The 19,015-nt window shown below is 49.4% G+C and overlaps 1 protein-coding gene and 1 long non-coding RNA gene across 2 annotated transcripts in view; one reads left to right on the top strand and one right to left on the bottom strand.

Moving 5' to 3' along the window:
* The window catches only part of KCNK5 (potassium two pore domain channel subfamily K member 5), a 38,887-nt gene extending 26,765 nt beyond the window's left edge, over positions 1-12,122 (bottom strand). The window contains exon 1 of the mRNA XM_077904155.1: positions 11,580-12,122. Within this exon, the coding sequence (XP_077760281.1) occupies positions 11,580-11,765 (186 nt within the window). The 5' untranslated portion in view covers positions 11,766-12,122. The remainder of the gene's footprint in view (positions 1-11,579) is intronic.
* A 5,039-nt stretch (positions 12,123-17,161) lies between these two features.
* LOC144317570 (uncharacterized) overlaps positions 17,162-19,015 on the top strand; it is a 38,490-nt gene continuing 36,636 nt past the window's right edge. Inside the window, exon 1 of the long non-coding RNA XR_013383576.1 lies at positions 17,162-17,255. This is a non-coding gene — a long non-coding RNA (uncharacterized LOC144317570). The remainder of the gene's footprint in view (positions 17,256-19,015) is intronic.

The following is a 19,015-nucleotide window of genomic DNA, read 5'->3' as shown; positions in this document are numbered from 1 at the left end:
CCTTGGGTGCAAACACTTGGGGTGTGGGGTCCTGTGATAGGGAAACTCCCTAGAAGGCACCAGATCCTTTCTGCTCCAGGCTCTGGTTGGTCCCGAAAAACATCCTCCCTTCTGAGCCTACAGTTACCAACCATCTCCACTCTTGCCTCTTGTTTTAGAAAAACTCACTAGTTAGGGTGGGGAAGCTGGCACTCAAGATCACAAGGAGTGTGCTAGGCAGGTTAAAAAAATCGGGCAGGCCAGGTTAGTGTGAGTAGAATCCGCGCTCTGCAACCTACAAGACCGTTATGATTTTGATGTAAAGGCGATTTAGAAGGGGATTAGAGGGGAACCTGGTGGCTCAGTGACATGTCTGCCTTTGGCTCAGGACGTGATCCTGGAGTACTGGGATTGACTCCTGCATCTAGCCCCCTGCAAAGAGACTGCTTCTCTTCCCTCTGCCTATGTCTCTGCCTCTCTCTGTGTCCCTTATGAATAAATATATAAAATCTTAAAAAAGGTTGGCGGGAGGGTGATTAGAGGCAGGGTGACAAATGGCTTGGTGGGAAAAGCTCTGGGCCTACGCAAGCTAAGCTAGTTTACCCTGGGCTTAGTTCCACAGTCTGTCCCTAGCTCCTCACAGGCCTTGGTTTTCCTATCTAGCAAATGGGATGGTGTTTCACCGCCACACTTTAGTCCAGCCCGGAGAGGCCACAGGAAGGCACCTCAGATAAACAAGTCTATGGCGACCCATGGCAAAGCCAAGGGTGGGAATCTGAGCAGGGTATCTGCAAGCTTCTTAGGGGTCATCCAGTTGCTAAAGGCAACTCCGTTCAATGGGGCTCACATCCTTGGTCTGCTGTGGAGGGGTACCCTGTGAGGGCCATCAGGGGAAAAGGAGCCCGACACAGGCTCCAGCCGAGCCAGAGTTATCAGGTCAGAACATGTCCCTCTCCCCTGAACAGCCCAGCCTTCCTCCTGTTCCTCCTCAGAAGGCTCTGAAGATGAAACCGTTTCCACAAGTGAGGGGCAGGGGCTGTTTCTTCCCTCCCCCAGCACGTCCACTTGCCCTTTTGGTTTCCACAGTACATGGTCTGAAGACATTCCCCAGAAGGCAGGGATGAGGTTCCTGCTCTTTGCAGCAGGTCTCAAACAGGTTTGGGCACATAGTATGTGCTTAGTAAATATCTGCTGAATGAAGGACTGGATGGCTATTTGCTCCTCTACGTTGAGTTCCTTGAAAGCAGAAACCACAGCCACCCTGGCCCCGGAGGACAGATCTATTAAAGGCCCTCATGCCCATTGGCCTGGTTAATCCCAAGGGAAAGGACTTTAGGAAAAGTTTATAAAATAAGGGGTAGGACAGAGGAAGCAGAGAAGGGGGTTTCTAGAGATAAAGACTCAGAGTGGGACAGCTGTTCCAAGTTCCTCAAAAAAGAGGTCACAAGAACCAAATCTAAGGTTAACTTGGAGCTGACTGCCCAGCCAAAGTGAGTGACCTCCGTGCACGCTTTGTCCTACGATCTTTCTCCCACCGAGATGAGTAGCATTGCTCCCACTTTCCAATGCAGCAATGTGATCAGGGTCACATAGTTTGCAAAGGCGCTGTGACTTGAAAGCCCATCCTTTTTTGTTTGTTTGTTTACTTAAGAATCCATTTTATTTATTTTTTTATAAATTGATTTTTTATTGGTGTTCAATTTGCCAGCATATAGAATAACAACCAGTGCTCATCCCGTCAAGTGCCCCCCTCAGTGCCCGTCACCCACTCACCCCCACCCCCCGCCCTCCTCCCCTTCCACCACCCCTAGTTCATTTCCCAGAGTTAAGAGTCTTTCATGTTCTGTCTCCCTTTCTGATATTTCCCACACATTTTTTCTCCGTTCCCCATTATTCCATTTCACTACTTTTTATATTCCCCAAAAGAATGAGACCATATAATGTTTGTCCTTCTCCGATTGACTTATTTCACTCAGCATAATGCCCTCCAGTTCCATCCACATCGAAGCAAATGGTGGGTATTTGTCGTTTCTAATGGCTGAGTAATATTCCATTGTATACATAAACCACATCTCTATACATTCATCTTTCAATGGACACCGAGGCTCCTTCCACAGTTTGGCTATTGTGGACATTGCTGCTAGAAACATCGGGGTCCAGGTGTCCCGGCGTTTCATTGCATCTGTATCTTTGGGGTAAATCCCCAGCAGTTGAAAGCCCATCCTTAACCACTAGGCAATGTGACCCCACCTCATGAGGCTTGAAGGGGAAAGTGGGAGCACATTTCGATAATGGCACTACCCCCCTTCTCCCCCTCCTCGCCACGATTCTAACTAAGCCTATGAGACCAGAGGCCAGAGTCTGGGCCTGGCTCAATTCACCTAGACAAGTGTCTTGATCTTGAAGAGGTCCGGCCCCTCCCGACCGGACTTGGAAATGGAAGGTCCACATGGCTCTTAGCATCATCCCCTCAGAGCCAGGCACACCACCAGCCACCTGGGGCCCACCAGACATGGTGAGGCTATCAGTGGTCAATTAAACCCCACAGGCTTATTGCACATTTCTGTGGAGTAGGGCCAAGGGTGAAGAGACATGTCCCTGCCTGCGCAGGACTCCTCAGTCTAGCTGGGCCTAATTTAACTCCAAGCACTCCAAACTGTCTTGAATGAATGGATGAATTTACTTGTAGGAAGGGGATCTAGAGAAGTGAAATCTGGCCAGAGTCGCACAGCAAAAACCAGTACTGTAGGCAGAACTGGAACCATGTTAGAATCAACTACTGGGGGGCTCCCTAGGTGGCTCACCGGTTTAGCGTCTGCCTTCGGCCCAGGGCCTGATCCCGGGGTCCTGGGATCGAGTCCCACATTGGGCTCCCTGTGTGGGGTCTGCTTCTCCCTCTGCCTGTATCTGCCTCTCTCTCTCTCTCTCTCTCTCTCATAAATAAATAAATAAATAAATAAATAAATAAATAAATAAATAAATAAAATCTTAAAAAAAAAAAAAAAAAGAATCAACTACTGGGGACGCCTGGGTGGCTCAGTGGTTGAGCATCTGCCTTTGGCTCAGGTCATGATGCCAGAGTCCTGGGATCAAGACCCGCATCCAGGCTCCCTGCATGGAGCCTGCTTCTCCCTCTGCCTGTGTCTCCGCCTCTCTCATGAATAAATAAATAAAATCTTAAAAAAAAAAAAAAAAGAATCAGCCACTGCCTACACAGTGGTTCAGATCCAAGTCTGTCAGACCCAGACCCAAGCACAGGTCTACACTGACAAAAGGAGGGGCTCTCTACCAGATACTATCCCTGCCATCAAGCACTCCTGCAGGGCTTTCCCCTGGGGTTGGGTGGGGGCGAGAGGGGGATGGAGGGAAGCCTCTCCCTCCCAGGAGGGGCCTAGCTAAGCAGCTGCAGCCAGATTACACTGGGCCACAGGAGGTGACAACAGCCACAGTATGCAATCCTGCCTAAATATTTCAGCAGGAAACCCAAATATTTAGATGGAGGAGAGGAAAAATAGAATGTACATTTCAAAGCCAATCAAAGGGACCTGTCTACCAAAGGCTCTCTGGGAGAGGAAGTGGGTGGTGCCTGCCCCATACAAGGGTACAACTCTGACCCCAGATCCTGTGTGATCACCACCCAGGGAGGACACCCAGGAGGCCATCTGCACCTGGAATCATCCGGAATGGAAAAGGTTTGATCAGAGCCTGGGACACTGCCAGGACTGAGCAGAGAAACCCTTGCCACCCTTCTCCCAGCAGGGTGGGAGAAAGAGAAGAAAGAGAAGAGGGGACACCTTCCACATTTTTAGATGTTGACCATTCTTTCTTTTGAGGGGAGAGTTGTGGTGAACTTGAAAGAAATGGGAAATGTTGGGCGACTCTACGAGGAGGAATTTGGTGGGCGATATCATCCGTATCTCCATCTCCAGATCAGGAGATCACTCCGTGGTGGGGCCTGAAGCAGGCATATAGAGAAAGAGAGGCACAGCAGCTGATAGGCAGCAGGTCATCGGCCGCATGTGCCAGACATTCTGCCAAGTGTATTTACGTGGATTCTGTAGACACGAGGGAGATACTATACTACTTCCCATTTCACAGATGAGGAGGCTGACCTGCTCAAGGTTTTGGAGCTAGGTAATAAGCATCCTGAAAGCTGTCCCACATACCTAAGGCTCAGAAGGCACCACACAAGGCTAACCCTTTCCTGCCCCCAGGCCTTTGCTCCTTGTTTTTTTCCACCTTTCCACCCCACAAAGAACAAAAAGTTTCAGCATGTGGACTCTAGGTTCAAATTCTCATTCTTCCACTTCATAGATGTACAAACTCTAGGCTGAACCTCTGTGGTCCATTCTGTTGCTCCTACCAGCATGTAGTGGTGGTAAGAGAGCACCTACTGCAGAAGCTGCTGCATAGATGATGATGATGCACAAAATAGTTCACAAAGCCGGTGGCTAAAGCAAATGCTAGGCTCGCACCCCCCCACCCCCCCTCCCAGTACTCCAACCTCCTGGCTCTGCAATCAACAAGCAGGGTTAGTCTCAGCCTCTAGTTAGCCATTTGAACCCTGGCAAATCGCGTGGCCTCCATTTTCCTAGAAAACGGGTATAGCAGTAACTTTTAACCCACTAGACTGTTTTAATGAGACACTAGTTAAAGAACCAGCCCAATGCCTGGCATGCAGTCAGAATTCAGCAGGATGCTCACAGGGGCTGCTACTCATCTTCCCAGCTTGCCTTAAGTTCCTGCTTCTTTAAATTCAAGAGTAGAAATTAATTTCTCAATGGTTCACCCTTAGAACCTCCAGGTTACCAATGTCAACCAGGGGACAGCTTCTTTACTTTTCTTCTTCTAGATTAGGGGCTCCCTGAGGGCAGGATTATGTGTTGTTCAGAGCCAGATCCCCTACAGGCCAAGGAGTTTTAGAGGCTCAGGAAACAGGAACTGAATCCTCTGAGGCCCTGTGACCCTCGTCCATCTCTCTGGCCTCAACCATCTGCAACCCATCACTCAGCACCAGGACCGCATTTCCTCTCATTTCACCACTATGACGGTCTCTCTCCCCAGTGAGGCTGAGCTCCTGAGGGCTAAGGCTCCCTGTCTGGTTTCTGAGGCTTCAGCACACATAAAAATGCTAGCCAGCAGGGAGGCCCCTCTGTGAGCCACCCTTTCTTTGCCCAGATCTCCAAAATTTAGGGACCAGATTAATTCCTCATCAAAAACTCAGAGGCCCTGCAGCTGTACAGAGCTGGAGTATACCATCCCTACTTTCACATAAAGGGACAACTAAGACATAATCTGGAAAGGTAACCAAATAAGGAGTGGGGATGGCTTTGGTAGGGACCTAGACCTGACCCTCCAAGGGGCTCATGGTGAGAAGGTGTCCTAATTGAAAGCTGGGGATGGGAGTGTGAGGGGAGGATGGGGGGGGCTCTTTTTTGGGGGGGGAGGCTGTGGGCTCTGTGGGCTTTGGTGGAATAACCCACATTTCATCACATCAGTAGGAGGAAGGGAGGAAGAATCCTTATCAGAACACCCATGAGGTGAAGGGATCAGCCCACAGAAATGCTGTTAATTTAGAGGCGAATACTCCACTTCTTTTAAGTTGCAATGCTTGTGAAGAACAGGGAACTTTTTGAAATGCTGCTCACTCACTTACTTAAATTGCAAACATTTGGTCAGTTCAAATTCCTTGGCTAAACCCAGAGGGCTGCATCATCTGACCCTCACCTCTCAGCCCTGTGGCAGCAGCCCTGGACCATCACACAGTTATACGCCTCCCTGAGGGCTGTGGGCAAGAAAGTTCCACCATCACCCCCCTTATTTGTCTAACTCTTTAAAAATCTGGTTGATACACACCCAGAAGAGGGAATCTGGATCATATGGTTCCACTTTTAATTTCCTAAGGAACCTCTTCTAACACTGTTTTCCATAGTGGTTGCACCATTTTACTCCAAGAGACAAATACTATATGATTCCACTTGAAAGGTATTCAGAATAATCAAAGTCACAAGAACAGAAGTAGATTGTGCATTACCAGGGACTGGGGGAGAGGGGAAAGAGGAGTTGTTTAGTGGGGATAGAATCTGTTTTGCAAGACAAAAAAGTTCTGGAGATCTATTTCACAACCCTGTGAATATACTTAACATGAATGAACTGTACTTTTAAAAATGGTTAAGATGGGGTAAAAAAAAAAAAAAAAAAAAAAGGATAAGATAGCAAACTCTGTTATGTGGGTTTTTTTTTTTTTACCACATAACGAGCACTTACTATATGTGCCAAGCACGGGTCTAGGTAAACCAGGAGGGTGATACTGTGGCATGGCTTCAGAGGCCAGCCCATAACCATCACACATGCTACATGGATGGGACTCTCAGCAACAGCAAGGGGCCTGCAGCTGGTGGGGCAAGTGGCACTTAGAGGGTAGGTAGCATGTCCTCTATCCATGTCAACCCATCCTTGGGGAGGATAGACAGATCAGGCCTCCTCTGCCCTATTCTAAGAGTACCAGGGAACCCTCAGTGAGGTCTCCAAGGAGACTCGCCTCGTCCTGCTCCATTCCCCAAAAGAAACACGGGAAGGAGGCAAACCTACTTTTTACACACCTTCTTGTAGTACCCAGCACATTTGGCCTCTCTATCACCCAGTTCTGGCCACGTCCTTCTTGAAGCCCCAGTTGGATCTAGCACTTCAATCTGTAGAAAGACTCTGTCAGGGGTTTTGTCTCAGGAGTGGGGCTCCTCTGCTCCCCAAAGCCTTATATTTCCCTATTCCCCACCCCCACCACACATAGAGTTCAGAGGCTGAGCCCAATCTGACAGCAAACAGCCAAGTTCAAGATGAAAGCCCTTGGCCTGAGGTCAGAGCCAGCCAAGCACAGCATCCAAAACTGGAAGATTGTTTCTTTTAAACGGGAGACTATAAATAGGGCAAAACCCCAGGAAAATACTTAGAAGCAACAGTCCTCACCTCCCTTGCACCCCCTCCTATAGGACTCTCCCCACCCCCACTAGAACCTTTCAACACTTGCTAATTCCCACCCTAGATGATAAGTCTCTAATACCACGCCATCTGTAATCATCCCAAGGGCTCTAGTAAAACTCCCAAAACGATTCAATACAAATTCACTTTAACTGTCAAAACTCTAACTAGAGCAGTTAACTGAGGCAGATTTATCGATTTAAGAATTCTTATTTTTTTGGCTGCCCTCAACTTTGAGCGGAACATAAACAAATGAGCCATTAGGAGGGGACCTCTTTCGTCCATTTCCTCTCAAAAACCAGACTTCTCTACTTTTCCACTTCTGCAGTTCTAGACAGTGAGGATCCAAATTCAAACTAATGACGTGGAGGCCTCCATGATCTTGGATAATCAAAAGATCTATTGTGTTCCTTTACTTACAAAAGCAGTTAAGAGGACCAGTGTGCTTTACAATTTCCAACAAGGCTCGAAACAAAAGAGGTTTTCATGTTAACCCTCAATTCTCAAAAAAACTCAATTAATGTGCCCCATTCTCAGCATTTTGGTCAGATGTAATTTTAGCACATAATTCCTGGTTATATATTTCAAATTTTAGGAGTAGGATTGGTGTTAGTAACTCGAGGTCAGACCTTTAAAATTGGGATCAGCCTGACTAGTGTAGACTGGAACAGGTATAGAGTAGGAAGGGTCCAGTAAATAAAAGGAGAGGGTTCTGGCACATATGGAAAACCTCCAAATATGATAATGCAGTCTGAAGCTGGCAAGGAGGCCAGTAGGATCCAAAAAGGCTTCTGGGAACTGGTCAACTATGTGAGAAGTCTAGAAAACCCATCCTGTCATGGTTGAGTTTATTCATCCTTTTTCTCAGAAGCCAGTCTCAGCCTGGCAGTGTCTTCATCCTGTCTTTGCACTCCCAGAGCCTTGCCTCGTGCCTGGCACACAGTGGGCACTTAATAAAGGCTTGCTGACTAATTCTCGTGTACTCTGGAATACAACAGTGTGAAACCTGACTCTGCACCATATAATCCCGGGCAAGTTACATCACTGTCCTCATCTATAAAAGGGGGTGGTCACCAAGATTAAATTAAAATAAGACTATTTACAAGGTGCTTATTCGAAGCTCTGGTGCACAGTGAGTTCTCAAATCCTTCCTGTTTATGAACACTGCACACCAGAAGTGAAGGCTGAGAAAGGTTGACTGCTCCCCTTCACCCTAACTCTTTGCTTTTTTGTGCTGCCAAGGGAGGGGTGGACTGATGCTTACCGCAGCCACAGAGGAGCTGCTGGCTGGGCCAGGCCCAACGCAGGAGGCCTGCATGCCAATGCTTGTTCCAGAGGAAATAAAAAATAGAATTTCCCAGCCGACCAGTGTCCACCTGAACCCGCTCACTTACAGACCAACCATTCAACAGCTTCACATGCCTAAGGAGGGCAAAGGTGTAGAAGCAGCAGGCTCTGAGGCAGACTGCCTGGTTCCCACCCCAGGCTGTGCACTCCTGCGGTGTAACCAAGGCCACTCCAAGGTCCCTGAGCTTCAGTTTCCTTATCTGAATGCACAAGGTGGCTATAAGGAGTACCTGAATGAATACAGGTAAAACATTCGGTCAATGTGTGCTCAATAAGCGATAACAGGGGGAGCACATGCTGGCTCTCCTAAGTCACATCTGTACACATCTTGCCTAATGCTTCTACTTGACCTGATCCTCACTGGACCCTCATTTTGTAGACAAGAAGAGGCAAATTTAAATGGCTTGATGGGTAAATGGCCAAGCCAGGTGGCAAAATTGCCCGTGTCCTCTCTCATAAAATCCACATACCGCCCACCATGCCCAACTCACAAGGTATTCAGACAATGCTAACTGCCTTTGTTGGGAACCTCTGCAATTTAGCAAGAGGCCAGGGGAACAAGGCTTGGGAGCAAGGTTCCAAGGTGGTTCTGAAGGCAGGAAGGAGGGCTACCACGTGGTCTGAGGCCAGTAGGGGTGGGGAGGCTCGAGGTTTGAAAGTTGGCCTCCATTTCAGTTCAACCACAGCTTGAACAGGGAGGAAGTACCTGAGAACTTGGGGCCTATTTCCAAAGATCTAACGAAAAGTGAGGGGTGTGTTGCCTTGATTCCCTTAGCATGCTTTTAAAATCATGTGCAATTTCCAGCAAAAATAAAACCCCAAACCAGACTGCACCCCCTTCCCTTCTAACAACCCCTCCCAAGAGCCTGCCCCAACCCCAGGAATTCCTAGTGTGGGACTTCTTTAGGATAACAAAGGTGATTCAGAACCTGACAAAACACAGGACCTCAGGTGTGAAAGCCCCGGGGCAGGGGCCGGATGGGAAAGAAGTTTGAATTTTAAAGACTGAGTCTTTGGTTTTTTGTTTTTTGTTTTTTTTTTTCTTAAACCAATTTCCTGGGGCCTCAGGCAATGCTTCAAGTCACAGAACAGAAAGCAGAGCCAGGCAGCAGATTTCAGCAGACTAAAAAGTGACGCTAGCAAAATGCTTCCCCTGGTCAGTTGTCCATTTCTTGGGTTTTTCCTATGATGGGAGGGGACTCATCCAGTTGGAGGTCTGAGAGTTTTCTGGCCAGGGATGATGAAGAGGGCTGTCCTTAATCATCTCCAAATCAGAAATGGCCTGATGCTCAAATCTAAAAGTTACCTGCCCACTTTGGGGGCAATCTTTGGTAGGTTTAAGAGGACCTCCAAATAAGAGGCATTTTGTTTGCTCAAACACCTAAGAAAGCTATCTAACTTCCAAAGCTACTACCACCAGCTGCACCCGGCTGCCTTACCCTGACCACCCCCCCTTTCCCTTCTCCTTGGGTTTTGAAGTTTATTTTCCCACATTCAGCCTTGAATTCTTTCCTTCCTTCCCCTGCTGCGGCGAAGAGGGAAACACTTCGAGGGCAGCTTGATTCTTCATCACCCACGCCTGCCCTCCTCCCCCTCTAAACAAAGCCCTAGAACAAACTAAACAACAACTCGTTCTCCTGGGGAATTGTTTCCTCAAGGGAAATTATAAAGTGACCCCTCCCCAATATGCACGCACAGGGCAGACACACTCCTCCAAAGAAGCTCCTGCTACTGGGGGCTAAAAACACCCAATTACCCTCTAAGGCTCATCCTCCCCACCGAACCGAACCTGTACTGGGCCGCCACTCTGGGGACTGACTGCTACAGGTCCAGAGACTCTCCCTACTAAAATCCAACACCCAACCTGCGGGCCTTCGCTGCCTCTCCTGCTGGCCAGAGAGGTCAAGTCTTTCCTTGCCCATCTGCTCATCCGTACCTAGATGCTCACGTGTGGGAATGTCCATTGATTTCAGAACAAAAAGGAGGTAGCAAAGGCAAGACATCCTCCTGTTTTCCAAAGCTTTCAACTTTCCAACGGTCCAGGAATGGAAAGAATGATGAAGACAGGAGAGACATAATACCAATCTAATGAGAGACAACTAGACCACCATAAAATGTTGGGAGGGGGGAGGCGGGCTGCTGCAGATTGAACGCTGTTCCTCATCAAACCTCCTTTGTGGCATCTTTCATCCCAAGAGAAAAATGTAACACCTTGGACAGTCTACCTACCTACCCCTAGTCCACCCCACAATCTAGAGCCTTCACCAGCTCTTATATCCAGGTCCTGATCCTTCCACTGGAGAGAGGCCATTAATGCAGGCCAAGAGGGTGAGTGGTTAAGGCTAAGAGCCTCTGAGAAAGGAGAGCAGAGGGCCCCGGTCCCCAAACAGACCCAAGGTCCCAGCCACCATGATCAGCCCCCAGTTTATCCCAGTAAGGTCAAAGCGTCAAGCAGAAGATGAGAGGTTCTCAAAGCCAACACAGAGGAGACTCTCCCCCGCTCCAACACCTCTCATTCTGCTCAACCTCTCCTTCCCCCTAAAAAAGGATGCGCTGGGTTTTGCTCTTTTGTTCAACCTGCTACTTTCACAAACTTTTTAGCTCCAAGCCCTGGGGGAGGAGGGGGGCTGTCTCCGCGAGATAAGCCCTGGCGGAAGCCTGAGCGCGTCCCCTGCATTCTGGCCGTCAGCGCCCGAAGCCGGGTGCTGGGGCCGGACGGAGCCCCCTACCCACTTCCTGAGCCGAGGACGCGGGTGCGCGGGGAGGCTGTGCTCAGGCTGGGGCTGGGGGACCCTCCAGCAACTCCGCCGGGCTCCCGTTCGCGAAGAAAAACCGGGCGGGCGCGGCACGGGTCTGGCGCTGGGAGGTGGAGATGCGAAGGGGTGGCACCGGCTCGACTCCCCAACTCCGGGAGCGTCTCCAAGTGAAGATAAACGCCTTTATCCGCCCTACAGCCCCCTTCCAACCAGGGAGGTACCCGCAGGCTCACACGGAGCCGCCGCGCGGCCCGGTTCACCCGGGGGTCAACCCCAACCTCTTCTCTCTGGACAAACCGGCTTCCCGAAGAGTCTCCGCGTGTGGGTGACTCCGGTGTCTACGGATGAGCGCCGGGTCCCGGCAGCCAGACCCCTGCGAGGCCGGACCGCTCCTGCCCTGCCGCCCCCTGCACTCCCCGCGGGGGCTGTGGGTGCTCCGGAGCCGTGAAGGGCCTCCCGCAGCGCCCCTGGCGCCCTGGCCCGCTTCGAGCGCCTGCAGGGGCACGGGCGACCGCTCACCTGCAAGATCTTGTCCAGGCCCTCCTGGCCCAGGCACGGGAACTCCTTGAGCAGATGCACTTTCTGCGTATAGTAGTTTTGCTTGGCCTCCTTCCAGTGCGGCTCCTCGAGCACCTCGAAGATCGCTGCCCCGATGGCCAGGTAGAAGATGATGGCCGAGGTGAGCAGGGGGCCCCTGTCCACCATGGCTCCCGGGCGGCCGCCTCCCGGACTGAGTCGCCCCTAGCCCCAGCGGCTCCGCGTCCACCCGCCCTCCAGCCTCTGGAAACAGCTGTTTGAATTTGGAGCTCCGCATGCGCAGTGCCCTATCCCCCCCTCACCCCCGGCGCCGCTCCCGGGACAAACTCGCTCGGTCGACTTGGCCCGCCGAGCGCCGGTAACTGTACGGAGCCTCGCTCCCGCGGGCGGGGGAGGGTGGGCGGACACCACGTGGGGGGGCAAGGGGGCGCCCTGGCTCGCACCCGCAAGAGGAACTGGGGGAACTCAAGGCCGGACCCTGGGGAGACACGTGGGCCGTCCGCCGCCAGCCACCGCAGTGTGCGCCGCGCCCGCCTCCGCGCGCCTCTTTAACCAGCGCCCGGTGCGCGCGCCCTCCCGCGCCCGGGCCCGCGGGGGAGGGGCCCGGACAGGCCCCGCCCCCGCCCGCGCAGGCCCCGCCCCGCGCAGGCCCCGCCCCCCGTGCCGGCCCCGCCCCGCGCAGGCCCCGCCCCCGTGCCGGCCCCGCCGCTGGCGGGAGAGTCCTCCTCCGAGGTGCGCGCCGGCGAATTCGGTGCTCGGAGCGCTCCCCGGGCGGCCTCCGGGACTGGCGCTTGGTATTAGGGTGCTGGTGCCACTAACTAAGGTGAGCGTGCACCTGACGGCCAGGGTCGGAACGTTACTACTCTCATTAGCTTCATTGTAACTCAATTTCCATCCCCCCTGACGTTTCTGCAGAGAAAGCTCGGATTCTCTCCGTCTCTTGCTCCTACACCCTCCTGTAGGCCCGGGGAAAGCTAAGATTAGAAAGGGACTGCAGAGGCTGTAGAGACTCAGAGTATCAGGAACGAATCCAGCCCCAAAAGTGAGACTCTCGGGGATCCCTGGGTGGCGCAGCGGTTTAGCGCCTGCCTTTGGCCCAGGGAGTGATCCTGGAGTCCCTGGATCCATCCCGCGATCGAGTCCCACGTCGGGCTCCCGGCATGGAGCCTGCTTCTCCCTCCTCCTGTGTCTCTGCCTCTGTGTGTGTGTGTGTGTCTATCATAAATAAATAAATAAATAAATAAATAAATAAATAAATAAATAAATAAATCTTTAAAAAAGAAAAGTGAGACTCTCCCCTCTTGCCCCATTCTTACCTGCCCTGGTGCCCTCCCCACCCCGCCACATAGGGATGGAGTAGTTGAGGCTGCTCTATTGTAGACGCCTCCCAGCCACACGCACTGCAGCTCTCCAGGAAATACCTAACCCCCCCCATACTTCCAAACCTATTCTGCAATCCTCATCCACACCCACGCACATGCAGTCATCCCCCTCGTTGGGAGATATTTTCTTCTGATATATGATACAACTCTAATATACCATATAACAGTAAAATGACCCCTGGGGGTTGGGGAATCCAGATGGTTCAATGACATATCCCCAGACTGTTCCCCAGTGGACACTCCATAAGCATTTGTGCAATGAAGGAGTGAATGAATTTGTCACCAAAACACACACTGAGGACATTTCTCACTCATCTTGCTACCATTTACTGGGCATCCATGAACCCCAGGCAGTACTACATCCTTTCCATGCATCACAAGGAGGGGCCTATAATTATACCAATCTTGCACTGAAGGCATCCAAGCTGTGTTAGGTTAGCTTGTTCAAAATCTCTAACCAGCAACAGCCAGAAGGTGGAGTGGCACACTCCAGCACTAGGTACCAAGGCCTGGCCCTGACCTTCTGGTGGTTTCTGTGGGGACAAGTGCAGCAGTGAGCCAAATTGGCACACTGCCTTTGCCAAGGCCTTCCGCCTTCCCCCATGGGGTAGGTGAGGGACTTTGCTCAGGTCTCAAGAGTTAGGGCAGTTTTTGCTAGGGGGAGGTATCCGTGGTGTGTCCGAATTGGGCAGGAGCAGAGGGTCTAGGGATATAGGTTTGAAGGATTGATCTGAGTTTGTGGATGTTTCTGTCTCTCCTTTATGGCTCCATGTGTGTGTTCCCAGGAGGCTGGAGAGGGAAGCCCCATGTTTCCTGATTCAGTATCCCTGAAGACTTAGGGAGCCAGGTGCCCTCAATAAGGCCTGTAGGTTGCCCCCTCTGGAGCCCACCCACTCCTGGGCTAGGCCTGGGCCCCACCCCAGGCAGATCCCTCTTCTGCAGCTCCTGTCTGCCTCCTACCCACCCTGCACCAAACTCTGCAGTCCAACCTCCAGCCCTCAGCCCACAAGGAGTCCAGGCTTCTGTCCGCGATCGCCTGTGTCTGGGGGGAGAAAGTCAGGGACTGTGGTGTAAACAGTTCATCCAGCGGGGGTGGGGGCAGTTTAAGAGGCCACAGACTCTCTTACTCTGTTTGGAAAATTCTCCCCCATTCCTCTCCCACCTCCAGTCTGTGTTCTTTTCCTAAGAAAATAAAGGGCCTCTTCCTATTTCAGTCTCACTGTCTCACAAAAACACTGCAGAATACTTTGGGATGAATCAGGTTTTATTCAAAGTTTTTATAGTTTCTAGTTTCTCTATCTTTCCACTTTACCTATTTCTCCATTTCCCAACTTCTCTCTTGCCGTCAGTGTGGTGCTCAGTCTCTCATCTCCCCTTCTTGGGCCCGTTCCTCACCTTGTGTCTTCCCAAACCCCTTGCTTTAGCTCTCTATTTGAGTGCCTCTCTCCCCTTCCTCTGGCTCCTTTCAGAGTGATTGTGCTTCTTTTCTCCCCTCACTTCCTCCGCCCTCCCAGAGCCCATCCACACATTTAGGTCAACAATTTCTGATGGAGATCAGGAGCTATGGCCATTCTGTGCACAGCAGCCAGGGGATGCTTTTGGAAATATAAACTGTAGGGATCCCTGGGTGGCGCAGCGGTTTAGTGCCTGCCTTTGGCCCAGGGCGCGATCCTGGAGACCCGGGATTGAATCCCACGTCGGGCTCCCGGTGCATGGAGCCTGCTTCTCCCTCTGCCTATGTCTCTGCCTCTCTCTCTGTGACTATCATAAATAAATAAGAATTAAAAAAAAAAAAGGAAATATAAACTGTGCTGGAACCAATGAAAATTTAGACTCCTTGAGCCTCCAGGATAGAAAAGTAAAGTAGGTAAAAGGTAGGGGAGGGGGGCGGAGAGTGTATTTTCTTACACAAGCTGGTGTCGGGAAGCAAGAATTTCCTGTACCCTTCTGGGTCCTTCTAGCTGGACTAAGAAAATCAAATTGACATGAGACTGATTAACAAGAGGAAATCAGATTTAGTTTCTTATGTACAGGGAATCTACACAGACACGGAAATTCCAAAAGACAGGCAAAATGAGGCATATACATGTCATTTGGAACTAAGGAAAAGGAGGTAGTGGACTGGGACTTCAAAGGGAAGGAATGCAATTCACAGGAAGATGAAAAAGAGTAAATGTTTGGTAAACAAATGTTTGCTAGGTCACTCAGAAACAATGAGACATAGAGGACTTTGATCAAACAGGCCTTGCCAGATTCCTCTGTCTACCATAGCTAGTTCATAGTGTAATGTAGATATCTGTGGTGATAGCTCTCTTCCTGGAACAGATCCTCTATCTGAATTTTTTTTAGGCAGTTGAGGGGGGAGGTAAGGCACCTTTCCTGAATCTGCTGGGCTTTGATTGCTTTTTAATTCAAAATGATCTTTGTGTTTTGGCATAAAGTAGCCCCTCTTGGGGTGGACTGCCCTTGGCCCCTACGCTGATACTATGTATATTTATCAGCTTATGGCTTATAATCATTTCAGAGTGCCATCTTTTGAAAGACCATCAGCTTTGAGAATGGAGTTGAATTTCACCTTGATAGCACCAGATCACTAGAGTTACCTGGGTACCCCCTATGAGAAATTGACAGAGCAGATCAGTTGTTTTCCAAGTGATGTTCCCAAGCTCTGGCCACAAAAGGATCCATGTTTACCTTTGTTTCTTCCTTGGTTCAATTAGGTGAAGGGCTTATCCTCTTGGTGAATGAATGTTTGATAATCCTTTCATAATTCTTTTTTTTTTTAAGTGTTTCTGAATGGTGTATCCCCCTTCTTTTTTTTTTTCTTAAGTTTTTATTTATTTATTCATGAGAGACACAAACACACAGAGAGAAACAGAGACATAGGCAGAGGGAGAAGCAGGCTCCACGCGGGGAGCCCGATGTGGGACTCGATCCCCAGGACTCCAGGATCATGCCCTGAGCCGGAAGGCAGGCGCTTAACCACTGAACCACCCAGGCGTCCCTCCTTTCATAATTCTAAAACACTTACTGTTTTATTTCTGTTTAGGAATATTTCTGTTTATATTCTGTTTGGGGATTTCAAGAGGGAAAAGTTCCCCTCTAAAAATCACATATGATCTAGGAGACATAAAAAGCCATTAAGAACATTAAGTGGTTCAACATTACAATCACTGAGAAAAAGCTTTGTAGGGACGCCTGGGGGGCTTAGTGGTTGAGCATCTGCCTTTGGCTCAGGTCATGATCCTGGGGTCCTGGGACTGGGTCCTGCATTGGGCTCCCTGCAGCGAGCCTGCTTCTCCTCCCTCTGCCTATGTCTCTGCCTCTCTCTGTGTCTCTCGTGAATAAATAAATAAAATATTAAAAAAAAGAAAGAAAGAAAAAGGGACGCATGGTGGCTCAGTGGTTGGGCGCCTGCCTTTGGCTCAGGTCGTGATCCCCGGATCCGGGATGGAGTCCCGCATCGGGCTCCCTGCGAGGAGCCTGCTTCTCTCTCTACCTATGTCTCTGCCTCTCCTCTCAATCTTTGTCTCTCATGAATAAATAAATAAATCTTGAAAGAAAGAAAGAAAGAAAGAAAGAAAGAAAGAAAGAAAGAAAGAAAGAAAAAGAAAAGAAAAAGAAAGAAAGAAAAAGAAGCTTTGTAGTTCTCAGTTCAGAAATCCAAAGGTTTTATTTTCATTTTTGTTCCTGTCATATTGCTTGAAGGAATGACAGTTTTAACTGCCTTATAAAACAGCTTGCATTAGGAAAGATTGTCGATTCCTTTATAAACTTGCTCTATTTCTAATGGATCATTTAGAAACCTGGGTGGGGGAGGTGGAATCTATTACGTTTTCATGTCTACTAATCCTCTGGTTCTTCAGTTAGGAAAAACCTGAGTAGTAAATTCGATATACCTGAGAAGACAACCTTTGTGTCTTACACTAGGAAAAACAAAATAAAATCACCCAGCAATAAAGTTGTAGTGAAAATGGTGTGTGCATACAGTGGAATAGTATTCAGCCTGGAAAAAGAAGGAACTTCTGTCACCTGCTACAACATGGATGGACCTTGAGGACGTAATGAAGTGAAATAAGCCAGTCACGAAGAAGGTGAATATTGCAAGATTCCATCTATCTGAGTCATCTAAAGTGGCCAAACTCTGAGAAACAGAAAATAGAACAGAAGTTGCCAGGGAGTGGGGGTGGGGGAGGGGTGTGCAGAGCTGCTCAATGGATACAGAGTTTCAGTTTCAGAAGATGAAAAAGTTCTAGAGAATTCGCTACAGAACCAGGTGTGTACAATTAAACACCATGCTGAACATTTGAAAATGGTAAAGATGGTAGATTTTATCTTATATGTAAAGTTTAAGGTAAATACACACAGACACACACGGCAAAAATTAGTGAAAAATGAACTTGTGAATTCAAGGTAAGATATTTGAAGTTACAAGGATTAGCTAGGCATTGAGGAGAGAGATACGGCTAAGTGACAGGAAGTACTCAGTAATTAACCTTCAGCAGGGTTTCAATTACTCCTTTTTTTTTTTTTTTAAGATTTTGTTTATTTATTCATGAGAGAGGCAGAGACACAGGCCGAGGGAGAAGCAGGCTTCTTGCAGGGAGCCCGATGTGGGAATCATGTGGAACTGGATCCGGGAACTCCAGGATCACTCCCTGGGCCTAAGGCAGACGCTCAGGCCCTGAGCCCCCCAGGCGCCCCTCAATTACTTGTAATACTGAAACTATGTGTCCTTCATTCTGAGAGCTGGTGAAGCTATGGAGAAACTGTACTTGTAGGCTAAGCATGGAGCTCAAGCACCGATTCTGAATTTTGGGTGTTGGAAGATTTCAGACAGATCTCTGCTGCCATTTTAAAGTCTTTCCTGGGGATCCCTGGGTGGCTCAGTGTTTTGGTGCCTGCCTTCAGCCCAGGGCGTGATCCTGGAGTCCAAGGATCAAGTCCCACATCGGGCTCCCTGCATGGAGGCTGCTTCTCCCTCTGCCTGTGTCTCTGCCTCTCTCTCTCTCTCTGTTTCTCATGAATGAATAAATCTTTAAAAAACAAAAACAAAAACAAAGTCCTTTCCTTAAAAAGAGAGCATTGGAGGTGCCCGGGTGGCTCAGTCGGTTAAGCACCTGCCTTTGGCTCAGGTCATGATCTCGAGGTCCTGGAATCAAGCCCCACATCCTGCTCCCTGCTCAGCAGGAAGTCTGCTCCTTCCTCTCCCTCTGCCTTTCCCCTCCTCCTCCTGTCTTCTCTCTCTCTCTCATATGAATAAATAAAATCTTTTTTAAAAATTAAAAAAATAAAAATAAAAATAAAAAGGGGCATGACAATATTAAAATTTCACTGTTGTGGGACAAACCTGAAACTTCTGCTGCCAGGAGAAACAACTCAGTAACAAGAGAAGCCCCCACTCTGGCCAGTTCAGAGGTCACCCAAAGCTGTTCTTTAGACTGGGTCATTTTTAGAGTTGACGCAGCAGGATGTGAGTTCTGGGACTTATCCCCCAAATCTTTCTCTCCAACTGTCACTGATGCTTGAGACCCCATATTTGAGACTCATTCCTTTGTGTTACACATTGCCCTCTCCCTAAGACATCTTTTAACTCCAGGAAGCGTATGGCATGAAGACTCTACCACTTTACCTCTGTGGATCTTAACCTTTTTTTTGGTCTTGTTTTCATGACTTTGAGTATCTATGAACGTTTCCTCAGAAAAATGCACCCATGCACAGACCTACCAAAATGTTTACACAAGTTCTGGTGGTTTCAGAGGGACACCCCATCCTCACCTCCCTCCAAGGTTGCTCCTGGTTAGCCGGCTCCGTCAGCTCCTTGGGCAGGGAGATTTGCTTGCAATGATTGAACAGAGCTGTTTGATGAGGAGAATAGAAGAAGAAAACGTGAATGGGAGGGGGGGCAGGGCACCAGGGCAAATTTGACTGTCTTTACAAATTTACTTACAACAACCATAATAAGGTATTTTTTGTGTGTTCGCTATGTGCTAGATATTTAATGAACACTAAATGAGGGAATGCAGATAAATAAAG

The sequence above is a fragment of the Canis aureus genome, chromosome 7 (genome assembly GCF_053574225.1).
Source record: "Canis aureus isolate CA01 chromosome 7, VMU_Caureus_v.1.0, whole genome shotgun sequence".
NCBI lineage: Eukaryota > Metazoa > Chordata > Mammalia > Carnivora > Canidae > Canis > Canis aureus.
The sequence above is the reverse complement of the archived record's forward strand: the minus strand, read 5'-3'. Positions and strand labels throughout refer to the sequence as shown.